The sequence below is a fragment of the Lissotriton vulgaris genome, chromosome 3_1 (assembly GCF_964263255.1).
Source record: "Lissotriton vulgaris chromosome 3_1, aLisVul1.2, whole genome shotgun sequence".
In the NCBI taxonomy this organism is placed as follows: Eukaryota; Metazoa; Chordata; class Amphibia; order Caudata; family Salamandridae; genus Lissotriton; species Lissotriton vulgaris.
In genome coordinates this window covers 1074401088-1074416632 of record NC_141689.1, presented here as the reverse complement: position 1 = coordinate 1074416632, position 15545 = coordinate 1074401088, and the positions used below count along the sequence as shown (strand labels likewise).

The 15545-nt window shown below is 40.5% G+C and overlaps 1 protein-coding gene across 2 annotated transcripts in view; it reads right to left on the bottom strand.

The window, feature by feature from the left end:
* Positions 1-15545, bottom strand: part of JAK2 (Janus kinase 2) — a 1290985-nt gene that overhangs the window by 221891 nt on the left and 1053549 nt on the right. For both annotated transcript variants that reach the window (XM_086961493.1, XM_086961492.1), the window contains 2 exons: positions 5642-5776; positions 3807-3894 (listed from right to left, as the gene is read on the bottom strand). In XM_086961493.1, the coding sequence (XP_086817619.1) occupies positions 3807-3894; positions 5642-5776 (223 nt within the window). The remainder of the gene's footprint in view (positions 1-3806; positions 3895-5641; positions 5777-15545) is intronic.

The following is a 15545-nucleotide window of genomic DNA, read 5'->3' as shown; positions in this document are numbered from 1 at the left end:
ATAGGTCTTTCCTGGAAATCTCGCCACCTTTTCACTCCCAGACACACTCACTGTGCTGTGGTGTCCCTTAGGGGTCGGCAATGAGTCCAACCCTGTTCAACATTTATTTTCGGCCATTGGCCCAGTAGGCTAAAACCCACAACATTTCTTTAGTATCATATGTGGATGATATGCAGCTGGTCCTTTCTTGCACCAAGGACTCTAGCCAGGACGCAGCCAAATGCCAAGAGGATTTGTACGCTATTGCGAGCCGGATGGAGTCAAATTGTCTCCAGCTAAACTCGTCTAAAACTGAGATCTTCTTACTAGGCAGAGACTCATCTTTGGGGCAACAAATGGTGGTCACCGGAGCTTGGTACTCCTCCTGCGTTGTAAAAAATCCCGGACAATGCCCTATCTTTTAAGGAGCACACCAAGTCTGTGGCAGGGATACTGCGTGGCCTCAAACCCATTTTGGTCTTCTTTGACCCCCCACACTCACCAGTTGGTAGTTCAAGCCACTCGCGTTACCGAAGTACAGTTCTGTCTCAGGTGTGCTGCGCCACCTCCACTGGCCGTCCATTGAGCAGAGAATCCAGTTCAAAGCACTTTGTATCACACACAAAATACTGGCGGGCCCTGGCCCGGCAATTCTCAGCAACCTATGTCATCATTAAATTCCAACCCGTGCTCTGCGCTCTACGGATCTCCATTTGATGCGGGTGCCGCGATTCCGCAGATGCAGAGCTGGCGGCCGCTCATTTAAGGGACTAGAACCGACTCTTTGGAACTCATTGCCACTCTTCATCAGAAACATCACCAATCTCTTGGCCTTTAGAAAGGCAGTAAAGACCTGGCTGTTTCAGTAAGCAGTAGCCTCACCTGCACCCTTCTTCTGATATTTAGCGCTGGGGCATCCCTTTGCTGGGACAGCCATGCGCTTTACAAATCCCTTAATATAACATAACATAAAATCTTTGACTCTGTATTGGGGCATGTCAGTCTATCAGCGGTGCGTCTGCCACATGCCCGACAACCCAGCGCCACGAATTTTCGTAAGTTCAGCTTTCAAGTCACTCACTTTCAAACTGCCCTTGTAGCCTTTCCAAGTTACGGCAGACATACGGCGGACACCGACACAGCACTGGCATGTAAGAGATGTAGCTTACATGTTCCTTTCTCTGTTCCTGCTCTAGCAGTCATTAATAATTGAAACTAACACACGCTTGAGTCTTCTGGCACCCTATCTGTCAGTCTGTCTAAGGTGCAATTCAGATGTATAGAAATTATTCATAACGCGATCTTATCTCAAATGTTGTACTTACCGGATCGTCAGTGGGGTTCACAGCAGGATTCCCTCACCTCGGGCAGGCCCTATGATTGCACACATGCCACAATCATCGCCCAGGGAACTGTGTGCAAAGGGAAAACAACCTGGGCAGTAAACCACCAGACTGGAACATGGCCAATCACTGTGTGGCTTATAAACAAAGCCACACAGTGACTGGCCATTTTCTGTCATCGACCTACCCCTCGCTGCTGTGCCTACCTTTGTGCATGTCAGGCCACCGCGGACGTGGTACCACCCAATCCAGACACTGCTCTCATGCTTCTGAGCAGGAGAACAGTGCCAGAATTTGGCAGAGCAGGTTAAACCGATGCCCCATTGCTGCCCTGGGGGCTGTGTCTGTGCAGTTCCTGACACCCTGACAGTCCAGACAGTGGAGGCCTGGACTGCTCATATCAGACTGGACACAGCCAGACACCTGCCCAACTGGACACACAAATTTCAGTATTGGCCTCGCTTCCACTCAATGAAGAAATCACATCCCTAAATGAAGAATGTACACTCACACGGGGGGAAGAATAGTGGAAGGTAAACTAAGGTAAAATAACATGTGGCAATATTTATGCCGCCGGCTGCTCTCAGTGAGTGGGGCAACGCTCCATCGCCCCTATGGCACAGCTGCCACTGATATTGGAACGAAATGCCAGAAGAGTTGTTTCCGATTCATGAGCATGCACTTTTTTAAAGTTCAGTTACTCCTTACATAGTTTCCCTTACTCTGAAAGACTTTCGTTGGCAGTAAGAGAGCCTTGAATTCTATTGTGCATTCTACTGGGACCAAATAAGATGGCCGGGTTAAACAATAATTTCCAAAATAAGGGTGCTGCAACACTTTTGTTACAGTATGGCAATCTGGCACTGACACCGACTTTGACACCAGAGCTTTTACTGAGACAATATATTGTACAGAGAGCTCATTTTCAATGTTGGCTCCTACAGCATATCGGTTTTCCAGTCTCCCAGTGCTGCTTATGTGGACAGCTACATGATTTGCTTGCTTGGATGTAAATGTTCCCCGGTTACTACTCATTTCACACTTAAGAAACTTTGGAACTCTAGGATTCGTTGGAATCTGGAAGGAAGGGAGTTGAGAGAGACAATGGTATAAAGCCTTTGTTTATCGGGGTATAGGTATTTTCTAAGCATGAAGCATAATTTTTGTATTTGAACATACATCAGTTGTGGAGGGCCAACAATTAAGAATAAATCCGTATTGGCAATGCAAAAGCGCCACTGCCATTACCTGTGCTCATTGTCGAATTCCAAGGTGTCTGTCAACCAGATCAAGTTCCCCGGGGAGTGTTTCAATGCCTAATTTGAGCTGGTGGTTTCCACTGCTTGGCACTAGCACTTACTTGTCAACACCTGCACTTAAGACAGCCCACCAAATGGTGGCGCTGTTTGTCTAAATTTGTGATGAGCACAACAGTGCTTTAATTAATCAATATACATTAAACTGACTAGTGCCAGCCACCCAAAGCTATAAGAATAGCTTGGACGGAACCCATTAGTCATGTTTATTGTATATTAAAAGTCTGAAGGAACGTGATGGGTAGTAGTTGTGTTGGGGCAAAGGGTGGTGCAAGCTGGAATGCATCCTGACAAGGGCCCTGGCAATTATTGTTTTACAAATTAAGTACTGAGGGGTGTACTCTCACACAATTAGCAATTACCAGGCAATTGGGAGCAAACGAATACATACAATTATAAGAACTTTAAAAAAAAGAAGGGATGGAGAGCGAAAAAGAGAAACAAGCAATATCTATTGAACAAAATCAAAGCACGCAGTGCATTATCGGGTAGTGGAGAAAGAGGGAGGAGAAAGCGTTAAGAAGGTGGCAATGAAAGGAACATTGAATAGATTAATGCAGTGGGGATTACCCAAGTTAATAGGAGCCAATGAGCCAATAGGTGTCCAATACAGTAAGCCCATCTGGCAGGAGACGAGGACTACTGTGACTAAAGAGTTGTACCAACAGAAAATATCATGACAGAACGATTTATTGAATAGTGAGTTTCATGTTTAAGAGGTGAGGAATTAAAGGAATGATCATCTGTACAATCCATATGGAAAAGGGATGATAAAGGAATGTTAAACTTAGCTCTGTGTAGTCCTTTAAAGGCTGCTATGTAAGGTTTGGATCCGTTCCATGCATTTTGGATGCGAGAACATGTTTAATCATGGACAATTTAGTCTTTAGTGTAAGGAAAATATTATTAATATGCCACCATCTGACATGTATTGTTATGATAACAGCCCAAAGAGTATTGCAATTCGCAACAGCGTGCATTGTAAAATGTGTTACTCACCGACATCAAAATAGCAGAAAAAACTAATTTCAGATAAACAGTTGGTTGGAGTAGATCAAACAAGACACTTGAAATGAAAAACACTTATAACAAAAAGCACTGAGTGAACAAGACTCAATTTCTGTGTTTCAAATAAGTTGAAGCATTCAAATAAAAAGTGCATTCATACTCTCTTCTCCACAAACGCAGACTCCGTAGTTTAACACAAGATGCTTGTAGGAAAGCTGGCTCATCATGCTGGCTGCCTCAAAGAATGACTAAAAAAAATAAAGAAACAAACAATAAGTGAACATAGATGAAACAAAGAAATACGGCAAACTACACATTTTGCAAACTACACATTATTCCATACTCGAATTGTCACACACGTATTGTTAGAGCAGTATATTCTTTAGTTTAATAATGTAATAAAATGTTTCTCAAAATGTTATTTTAGTTTCAGTAAATTATGTACAGTATGAGTTTGATTTAGATGAATTTGTTAGTTTAAGCATTTTGAGAAATGTACGTATGTGACTTAAAACCTTTAGATCTACTATAAGTTATGATTTTTTAAACTGGTATTTGTGGTTAACAAATAGCAATTCTCAAAATGTTCACTCTTAGAATAGGGCAAAAACAATACACATCATGCAATCACAATCATTCATGTCATAAAAAAGCTCAAATTAAACCCAATGAAACTAGTGTTACAATAATTCTCAGTTAATTATCACTTAAGATTAACCCCTTCCATGCTGATAACGAACCCCAGCCGTCATGCACTACGGTGCTCGTGTGCTGATGACGGCTGGTGTTCGTCACGGCCCGCCCCTGTTCGTGTTGTTTACAGCACACCAGGGGAATCGCGGCTGCATGGAAGTGGTTAACACAGTTACACATTGAGTAACAAAAGAGGTGTCCTCAATTACAGAAAATAAACAGAAGGACCTCAACAACAGGCTCCGTGGCTTACAATCTGTAAGGATGGTACAGTGGTGAAAGCTGATGAATTCTCTTCTGAGGGACCTGGAACTCCCAATGACTGCAACATATGTTGAGCTTTTGAGTGACCAGACTATCTGCTACTGATTAAACTAGGTTACAATCTATGTCTCAAATGGGCCAAGCTCATTACAAGACGGATTGCTAATATGGGCTGGATCAGGATACAGCTTTAATTGGTCAAGAAGAGGTAAACCCATAAACCAGGATAAAAGAGACGTAAGAAGAAGTGTGATTACTCCAGTAAGTACCCTTGTTCTCATTCACAGTTGTCAGACTACTCCTTTCACAGGTGAATCAGAAACAAAAAGGAGACTGGGATAAGGTATTAAGCCACACAGAATCTAGGAGGAATGTGACTGTGTGGGATTGGTCAGTCCAGGCAGTGTTGTCGAAAAATGAGAAGTTAACAGAAAAAAGAGAAAATGATAATACGCGACATGTGGGACACATGATGGAAAAATCCGGTGAAAGATAGATGAGACAATGCCCAAATCACAGGTAGGAGCTAAGGAAGTAATGTGCAAACCGAAGTACAGTGGAAAGGGCACTCAGACTATTGAAGAGGATACATATGGCAATCTATGTGAAACCAGGGGTCAGAGAAGAGGACTTTGATGCATTAGGCCAAGAGAGAAGTAGCCTTGATAGGTGGAGAGGACATCCAGAAAGGTGGTCAGAAGGGAGTTGGTGGCTAGGATTGTAGTAGATTGTAGGAGATGTTAGGCAGAGATAGCACACCTTTCGGTAGGGGGTGAGTATAATTAGGTCAATTAGGCAAGGTCAATGGAAAGATGGGCAGAGAAAAGATTTAACTCTTTTAGAAGTTACATATGTCCTTCAGTTCCAAAACTCTTGTTTGAAATGTTGGTTGAAAAAAGAAGTTCTGAGTTTACCTAACCATTTTACCACAGTTTTAACCACTAATATCTAAAGAGAGGACAGACACTGTGATCTCAAAAACTTACAAAATATAAAAGTATTGTGAAGTGAAACATCATAATTTCACACTATACAAACCTCAGAGTAATTTCTGTGTGCTTTGTCAAGAACCTTTAAGAGTACTTCAGTCTGATGTAGCTGGCCATAATCTCCTACTTCCTCCCTTAGTCCTTTGAAAATCTTGGTGAACGTGCCCTGCCCAAGGCTTTCATGCTTTAAAACAATAGAGCATTTTATTAGAAGATGCAAAATGTATGCCGCAAATGAAGTCAAACCTCAGGTTAATTTTTTCAGCTCATCTCCGTTATCCAAACTGTTATTTTGAGAAAACCCTCAAACCAGAGGAAAGGCATCCACATTCACATAACTATCATCAAAATTACCAACAGAAAGCAGCAATTTCATGCCTATTGATCAGAGGATATTATGTTCTGGCTTTTTAAATAATGGTTCAGCAAATATTCCTTAACAATGGACAAACTCTCTTGGGGCTTCCTAAAATGTCACAAGTGCATTTGACCAGTTATAACGGTGGTTCTCTCAAATTACATCCATTTTAACACAGTAGAATTACAAATGGGTGCTGGGCTATCAGAATGTTCGTTTATGGGTTAAGCATTTACAGTTACCATTAGACTTACAAATATTCTGATCAGATAAATTACTTTTGCTTGCAATTTTACAACCAGTAACAATAACATCAAGTTGGTTTAGCCTAATTTTTTTTGTTTAATATGTCTATTACCATTTTTCAGAAATACATATTACAATACAAATATATGAAGTTAACAGTGGGATCAGTTGGCAACAAATCACAGATTATACATTGTGTGATGACAATAGATAAGCAAACATTGTCTATGCCAATTGTAATCATATAGCAGATGGGTATATAAATTAATACTGCCATTATACTTCCGTATTCAGAACCGTTCACTGTATCTACATATACGCCACATATGTCTGCTTGTTACATATCAACAGATGATCCTGCTAAGCATTGTTCTAAGGCCTCTTTCCGACACTGTCATGAGGCTTCTTCTACTAAGTAAATTTATAATATTATCATCACAAATGGTTTAGCCTGATGTTGTAGGAGTTGGACTACAACTTGTAAATGGTGGCCCCTGTACAAAGACAGAGTCACTTTGGCATCACAATGATCTTTTAGAAATTGACAACGCAGAAATAGCATAACTGTGGGTCCGATACAAGACATATTGATCACAGAATTAAAGTGTAAAAATCTAACCATAGTCCCCCAAATTGTTAACAAATGCTCAGTTACAAAAAGCAACTATGGATCATATCGCTCTGGATCTCAAGATGCTAATATCATGAAGATAAATGCAGTACTTTGCTATCTTCTTAAGGGATTATGTATATGCTATGTTGAATAAACTAATGGTGCAATTCCCTAAATTCAACAGAATGCTGGAACTTTATATACAGTAGTTTCACAGTTGCAGGCACATTTGTAGAGCGCATGTTCCCTCCCGAAGAGGGCTTCTTTGTGCAACTGGCAGATAACTGAAGTTTTTTACATAACTCAATGAAACCCATTTTAAAGATGTTGGGTGGATGAAAAGATGAGAGGACGTGCTGGAATGTGAACATGCAGCCCCTGAGTCAAAAACAGATTCCTGCAGAGGACATAATTAGTCTATGAGCCACCATAAACAGTTTAATAACAGTGCTTTGTAGTTGTCTGCAAAAAAAATATTGGGTTAAGGAAGGTGATATATGTGATCGGGAATGGTTACATTTGAAAGGAAATGTGACGCCAGGCCACCAACATTTCACTCTGCATTGAAAAATTGGAAAAGACACAAAACAGTAATGCTGTAATTAGGCTTCCTTACTGAAATGCGAACTGTAAGACAGGGATCAATACATGACGTTTTAATCTTCAAGACATTTGGGCTGAAGCTCCTTTTGAATATTTAAGTTCCTGAAAAGTAATTTTATCTCTCTGTGAGCAACACAGGTATCAAGTACTCAGTGAATTGCTTACTTCAATTCATCTTTATTCAGGTACAAATATACCACAAAAGTATGAACATACACAATAAAAATACACAATAAGTGTGTAATAAAACATATGAATAATTAAAAAATTCAACGTTACATTTCATATATCAAATGTGCATAAGACAATACTGAATGATTATATATACATTTTTTGTCACTCTTCATCTATGTACAGGCTCGGACAGTGGTACTCGGGAAAGCACCTGTGTGGGCAATTGATTCATCATCGAGTTGAAGCAGCATACTAAATGCTGCCCTAAAGTCTATAATGTAGCGCCTTTTCATTAGGGGGAACAAAATAAGCTTTGTGTGCATAGAATAAAAACCACAGAAAAATTAAAAGTGCAGTGCGGATTGACCTGAACTCTTATTACACGGACAAGGCAAAGAATCAAGATTCGCTGTAAAGCATGAGGGGACGCATAATAAATAATTAAATAAGCTACACTCCCAGTGGCCCACTGGTTTAGTCGGGTACCCTGCAATTAATCTATCTGCTCTAAAGTTCCAAAAGACTGCCATAAAAAATTTGTTTTGCTTTTTAATAATAGCATAATAATCTTCACGGTTGTCAAAAAAATGCTGGTAGCCAATCTTACACAGACAAGTTTCCACCCCTGCTAACCAAGGGGTGTTCATGCCTTTATCGCAGTTAAGGGAATTCGTGGTAATATCTCTGGTAAGGCTTGCCTCCTTGTTTTTCTATACTGCGGACAAGGGAGGGCGGGCACTAACACATTCTTCTATAAAGGGTGAATTCATTTCGCTGTGACAGATAAAGTGGAGAGAGGAGATAGGAGCCACCAAAACGCTTCAGCAAAATCTATTTTCTTCTGCCTGGATAGTATTACATTTGGTAATGCTCCATACATCTGCCCCATATGTAGCCATTGGAATGCATTACATTATAAACGTTTGCAGGGAGGGCACAAGAGTTCTCCTCCTCCTGGGTAGCGGTAGGCTAAACAATGAGCTGATCGCCTTAGAAAATGTATTCCTGCAAAGGGCAATATGCGCTGTCCAAGAACCATTGGCAACACAAACTAGACCCAGGTAAGAAAATGCTAGTGCATTTGTAGGTATGATTGCCACCAGTGAGAGAGGACAAGTTGTACTTCCTTCGGCCGCAGGCCATATTATAAGATTTTGTAAGATTAGTACATAGGTCTAGCACTGCAATAAAATCGACAAATCATTGGACTAAAAGATGCAGAGCCCTTGGTGTGAGAGCCTTCATTGCAGCATTGTCCACATGCAACATGGATGGTAAAAAAAGCTTTTAACTTTAGGCACATCAGGGGTGATAGGTAGTAAAAAAGGGTGGAGATTATTAATATATAAAATAATTAAAAGTGGAGCTAAAACACACTCTTGCCTCACAGTCCCAACGAAGCCAATATCTTTATAAACCTCCCCCTGAATGTTTATTCTAATTTTGGCCATCATGTCCCTGTGCAAACAAGCTAAACAGTGCACAAGTGCTTCGTTCATCCCACATGCTAAAAGGTTTGACCACAGCTTTGAGAGATCAATGCAGTCAAAGGCTGAGGTCAAGTCCATAAACACTAAATATAACGGGAATGATGGGCTACGATGTATTTCCCAATGATCAGATGGAGATTAAGGCACAATTCAACTGTGCCGACCTTTGTGCCTAAAACTGTATCGGCAAGGGTATAGGATGGACTTCTCCTCTGCCTATTCCTTTATCCTATTATATAACACTCTTCCCATGATATTTAATGTAGTATCTATTAAGGTAATGGGCCTATAGCAGTCGGGTTGCGAACAGTCGCCCTTTTTAAAAAAAATAGGAACTATAATAAAGGTTGACCATGTGCTTGGTAAAGGAGAATGGGCTACTGTGTTAAAAACATTACATAATAATGGAGCCCAGCATTCAGGTTTATGTTTAATACGATCTATTGGTACTCCATCCAGGTCAGCATCTTCAACCTCACCAAAGGTCAGATGCACTGCCTTGTGGACGGGAGCCATGGGGAGTTCACTTTCTGCTGAGATGGCAGCATAGATGTTAGTGAAGTGCAACTCCCAAGCCTCATTAGTAATATTTTAGCTAAGTGGAGTTGATACCTAATTAGTCTGTCTTATATCTTTCACAGCGGACCAGAAGAGGTTACTGTTCTTTTTAATTTGCCACCAAAACCAGTGATCCCCATTGTTGAGCCCATGTTTCCTTCTTCCTTGCTGTGGTGATCTCCTTGTATTACTTTCGTAAAAGTGCCATCTCCACGGGAATTCCTGGGTTGGCCAAAAGGTCCATGCATGGTTGGCAGTTGGCAACATAGCATTTCGGACTAAACCATCTGTGTCTATGGACAGTTGGGCATGAAGGTCTCATTAGTTCTTTCCTAATATTAGAGCAGAGCTGAGTAAATGCCACAACTGCTGGGTATGCAATATCGTTCTCGGTTAAGCAAGCCATGACCAGGTCCGAATTCATCTTGATCACTTTATGGAATTGGTGGGCGGGGTTAACCACTCTCAATTTTAATCTTAAGCCATCAGTAGATGGTTCAAGATCTCTCGCTCCACATTCCCCATAATTAGGCTTGGGAGACAATATGAATGCAACCTCGATAGGGTTATGATCCCCGTAATTAGAAGAAACAACTTTCCCATACTGCAGTAATTCCTCCAAATTGGGTGATCTGAAAAAAGTAATCGAATGTGGATGCACAACCTCTACCTCTATAAGTGGGTACCAATACTATGCTTTGGGCAGTGATATCCCTACATTATCTAAGTAATAAGATGCCAAATAAGACATCAGCTCTAAGCCACTGGAGTTAATACTATTCTGGGCACGAGTACAGTTATTTATAGTAACTGTGCTAAACATGCACAAACGGTTGGCCTGTAGGGAAAAACTAGTTATTTGCTTACATGCTCCACCTTCATAAATACCTACTAAATTAATCAATTCTGCGGTAAGGAGTATCAGAGAAAATGGTCTTGCCTAAATTACACTTTTATGAATATGTTGTTAGCGTACACCAAAAATTCTGTGTCAAGCCTCTGAAAGATCTAATATAGAGTTCATATGATAAAGTGTTTGTAGGTAATATTTTAGGAGCAGAGCATATATGGATCTTCTATATCACAAGCCTAAATAATGAGCTTCAGAATATGCTAGCAGTCAAATAAATGCACATACAAACTCCCTGTTTTTTGGAGAAGAAAATTATATCTTTAATAATCACATAAAACGTTTGCACTACAAAACTGCAGCAAACATTACTTGCTCTTCCATGATGATAGAAGAAAGGGGTATCTGTGTATATCATGAAATTAGAGCTAGGTTGTAAGCAGCAACGAATTTCCCAAAACTACTAAATGTTTTATTCTCATATTTTTAGAAGGATCAGAATTGTGGGATTGTATTCAGAACGTAAGCAAGTACACATTTACAATGACCAAATGTGATCATGTAGGGTATTTGCACTTGACAACTTTCTTTTGTCCATGGAGACACTATTTTGACATGGAAAAGCTCCTCCATGTCAATACTGGTTTCCTATCTTTGCACTCACAGAAAACAATTACACCTGACCATGAGAGGTTGAGAAGATCTCACCAAAAGATTTGTTCTTTACCACAAACAAGTAGGCTTGTATGTGTTTCAACACCGTTGTCAGGTGTCTCAGATCTGATATACCCACCAGCCCTTTCCCGTATAGATATTTACTCATACATGAAGCTTCACAAAATTGGTGTTCTTTTATATGTGAGTAAATACATATTTGGTGAGTCACAAAGTTGGTTCTGCACGCATGAATTATATCTACAACCGAAGTGTCACTGAGGTTCACAAATAGCATTGCGAACATGACCTTCAACTTTCCCCAAAATATCTTTTTCTTTTTTTTATTGAATAAATCAATCCCACCCATATCATGCTGCTATTTTCTGAAATTACACTCATAATCCCAAAGTAACATACACATTCAGTTTTTTAGGTAAGTGAATTCTTTTTGTCATCACAGGCTCGTCACTTTTCTTGACTCTTGTTATTTGAAAATAAACTCACTGGCCCTAAAATATCAATTAGTGATTTTCTAAAAGTATACTAATCTGTCCTTATTACTACCACGCTTGGACAGTCACTGCCAATACAGAGTCACTATCACCATCAAAACTGCAGTTCCAGGTTCAGCTCCATATGGTCAGGTTCAGATCCACATGTCAATGTGTGGCCAATATTTGTCTGGGCTATCAATTATATGCCAAACATTCCCACGGGGTTTTGAGTCAATTCGTAATATAACCACTAATACCATGTCACAGCCTGCAAATTCACAATATGCTATCAAAGTGATGTCATTACATGGCCACTAGTGTCATAAGACATTACACGGAAAACAATTGCAACATATATTCACTATGTTATTGTATGCTCAAGCACGCTGCATTCATACACGAAGGCATGTATACATAGGCCCATTTGGGCACAGGGAGACATTGGCCACACAAACACACAATTGCCAATGGCTGGTAGTCAGAAGACGTCCTCCTCAAAATGGAACTGTTTGCTTCAGCGACCCAATGTGGAAATGGGCTTGGATTTGGAGCTAGAGAGCACTACAACCCAAGCAAGTAATGGCAGTCTCCACCAACGTACCACAGATGCTGTCAGAATTGCACACTGTCACTAAGACAAGCTAATGCATGCAGCTGATGTCTCTTTCTAGGAGATGTGTGACTTCTCCATCGCATTAGTAAAAAGCTGTCAAACTCCCTGTCCTGGGGAATAGACCCTGCGCTATCCCTAACTTCAAAATTAAAGCTATATTCAGAGTATATGCACAACTGGAAGCTATATCCTAGAAGCACTTGTAGTGAGTGGGATTATTATGGCCATGAATGATGACTGAATGCATTTTTGGGGGTAGGAGTTTTGAGAGAAAATGGTAGTTCAGGGCCCCAGGCCCACTACACTTGTGGATCAGCCGCTGATTTTCATATATAAGTATAATTTTTATAGCGCACAGCTGCTCCAACAGAAGCGTCCCGGCGACCAAGTTTGCAAAGTGGATAGATAATCTTAAGTCCTCTGAAGAGATGAGTTTTTAGCGTTTAAAGGCTTTTTCCGTGTCTAGCTCTCAAGACATTTAGGGAGCAAATTTCAGTATGTTGCTGTCAAATAACCAACAAGTAATTTCCATTATATATTTTTGTAACTTAGTTTGGAGAAAATATATATGCATTATAAAGTTTAATGCAGAGCAGTGTTCAAAACCACTATCAAACTATATCTTTTCCATAATAAATGGATTTCCACCTCATACATTTGAACAAAAAAACAAATATTACAATAACAATTAAATAACCTTTTTTATAGGTATAATATCTTTGTATATTGTTTGACAATCCAACTGTATTTAATTATTTCAATACCAAAGTAATCATTTCAACAGCATAGCTGTGTATGGTGCTGACTGCAGCAAACGTTATAATGATTTACCAGAGACCCTCATTGAGAAATTCATGTTTGGTGTGAAAAAGTTATCGTTTACCTCACCTATTAAACAACTAAGATACTTTAATTTGGTTGTATTACGTTACATCTATTCCCACAAGATCTCAGGAATGGTCATACAAGAATAATTTACACATGTGAACGAACCTTCATTTGTTCCTTTTTAATCTGCCAACTTAAATTACAGCTTTTGTCTCGATTGACCCTACTTTGTTGGTTAACATTGGGTATACTCCTACAAAATAATGTGAATTGTTCTGAAAATGCACACTTTGGCTATTCATTTTTAACATCCCACAGCTTACTTTAGTTTCAGATGAAAAAATGCATTGAGATGTTCTAGAGACTACCTCCTTCTGGCCCTCAGATTTTATTTCTGGCAATTGTTATATCGGATACCAAGGCTTGAGTTTCATTACTCCATACTCACTGGTTGAGATGATGGTGCCGGGTCTGTTCACACTGCGTGACACGGTGCAACAAGTAAACTGCTTCACAAGCCTACGCTGTGATGGGTCACAGGTAATAGTCCAAAGGGTTTGCCAAAATGTCAGCAGGCTTCTTGATCAGTGGGTATTCTCTTTGATACAATTCTTCATGGAAAGTTTGGTTGAGATTTAGGAGCCGTTCGTTTAATGTCTCAACGTGCATCCCTCTGTTGAGACTCTCTGTTCTTGTGAAGCACTGAGCACATGTTGCTATCTTAGAGCCTTCTTTTTAACTCTTTGCAGGGAATTCTGGTGTTGCTGCAGGAAGACACTCCACATTGCAGCCACTCCACATTGGGAAGGCATATGGTAGTGAAAGTTCATGACTGTCTTGATTACATTGACTTTTCTTGGGGCGTGGCTTACCACGCGTCGAAGATGGCCGTGTCAGTTTGAAGCCCCGGAGGAGGGCGCGATGTCGGCGGCAGCTCCCCTGCTGTGTTTCTCGCTGTCTGGTCAGTTTTTAACAGGGTATGCACAGCGGTTACGATTTCTTTGCGTTACATGAAGGGAGGGGAGCCGTAAAGCATGGTTTAAACAAGCTGGTTCTCTCCCTCAGAGCTGGCAGCCATCTTAGCTACGAGAGGAGTCAGCTCATTTCTAATGGGAAATTACGGGCAGGCTCCTCCTTTAAGGGCAGTCTATATATTTAAAGGCATTTTCCGCACCTGAGCTCTCTCTACAAATAAAGGCATTTTTTTCCTTCTTTTTCACCCTTTTTTTCTATTCTCTTCTTGTAAGAGGTGCTTCTCTATTTTTACGGCTTTTCATTGATATTTAAAGGATACCCTTCAGCTGCTAACATTACTGGAGTTATGCGCCACCACTGAAAAGGTTTCCAGCAGCATTTTTGTGGAAATTTTGTGGAGAATTTCAGTTTTTGCTCGAGTCTCCTTTTCACTGCCATGCTTGCTTTGGCATTTTTTGCAGTTGCAACAGCTTTAGAGTTATATATGATAGAGCAATAATTACTTGATACTGGCTGCACTGTCATACTCTTGTTATGTGACTAACACATGGGCAGGTCAAAAACTCTTCACTCTACATTTCAGTCTCCAGTAAGTAAATCGCAAAGGCATTCATCGGCATTGGCTGTTTCTACCGAAATGGAAAATCTTACTTCAAATACTGGGCCGATCTCATCTGTTGTGTCATCTCAAACCCAGGTCAGTAAGACCCAAGTTAAGAGGCTTATAAAAGACCCATCTCACCTACAAAATCTGTACCTGAAGGGCCTCTTGACCTTTTATTGGTGGAAATTAGACCTCTACGCTAAATTGCAAACTCTCAGTGCTAAATGGTCACTCATGGAAGAACGCTTGTCTTCGGCGCGGCAACAAATCATGCACTTTAATGACATCTCTTAGAGTGAACTCCTTACAGCTACAGGAACTCACCAGAAACAGGTGAAAGAGCTTGAAAATTGTAATAGAAGGAATAAGCTGTGCCTTTATGGCCTTCCTGAAAGCACGGAAGGGGCAGACTCTATCTCTTTCTTGAAATCTTTTTTACCTCAGGTCTTGCAGTTACCTTAAAGTCCACAACTTAACATCCAGAGAGTTCACAGATTGGGCCACCCTCCTCCGACTGCCTCACCTCCTAAAAGCCCTATAGGTGTCATTCTTACTTCTTAGAGCAGACAGATTTAATGCAAGTTATATCTGCTGCACGTCACCTTGAAAGAATCGCCTGGTCAGGAAATGGTCTATATTTTTCTCAGGATTATGCCAAGACTATAGTAGACAGGAGACTTTCTGAGTATGAGATCTGCCCTTTGCTCAATAGGAGCTCAATGTGGTCTTTCTCATCCCTACTTTTTCAAAGTCACTCATAATAATAAAATAACCATCTATGAAGATCTATCTTGTTTGAGAGATTTTCTTACGTCTTGCAGACCAGATGTCATGGATGTTGCTCTCTCAACCTCTCCAAAGTGACTGCCTTTTGTAGCTGAGTTTACTTA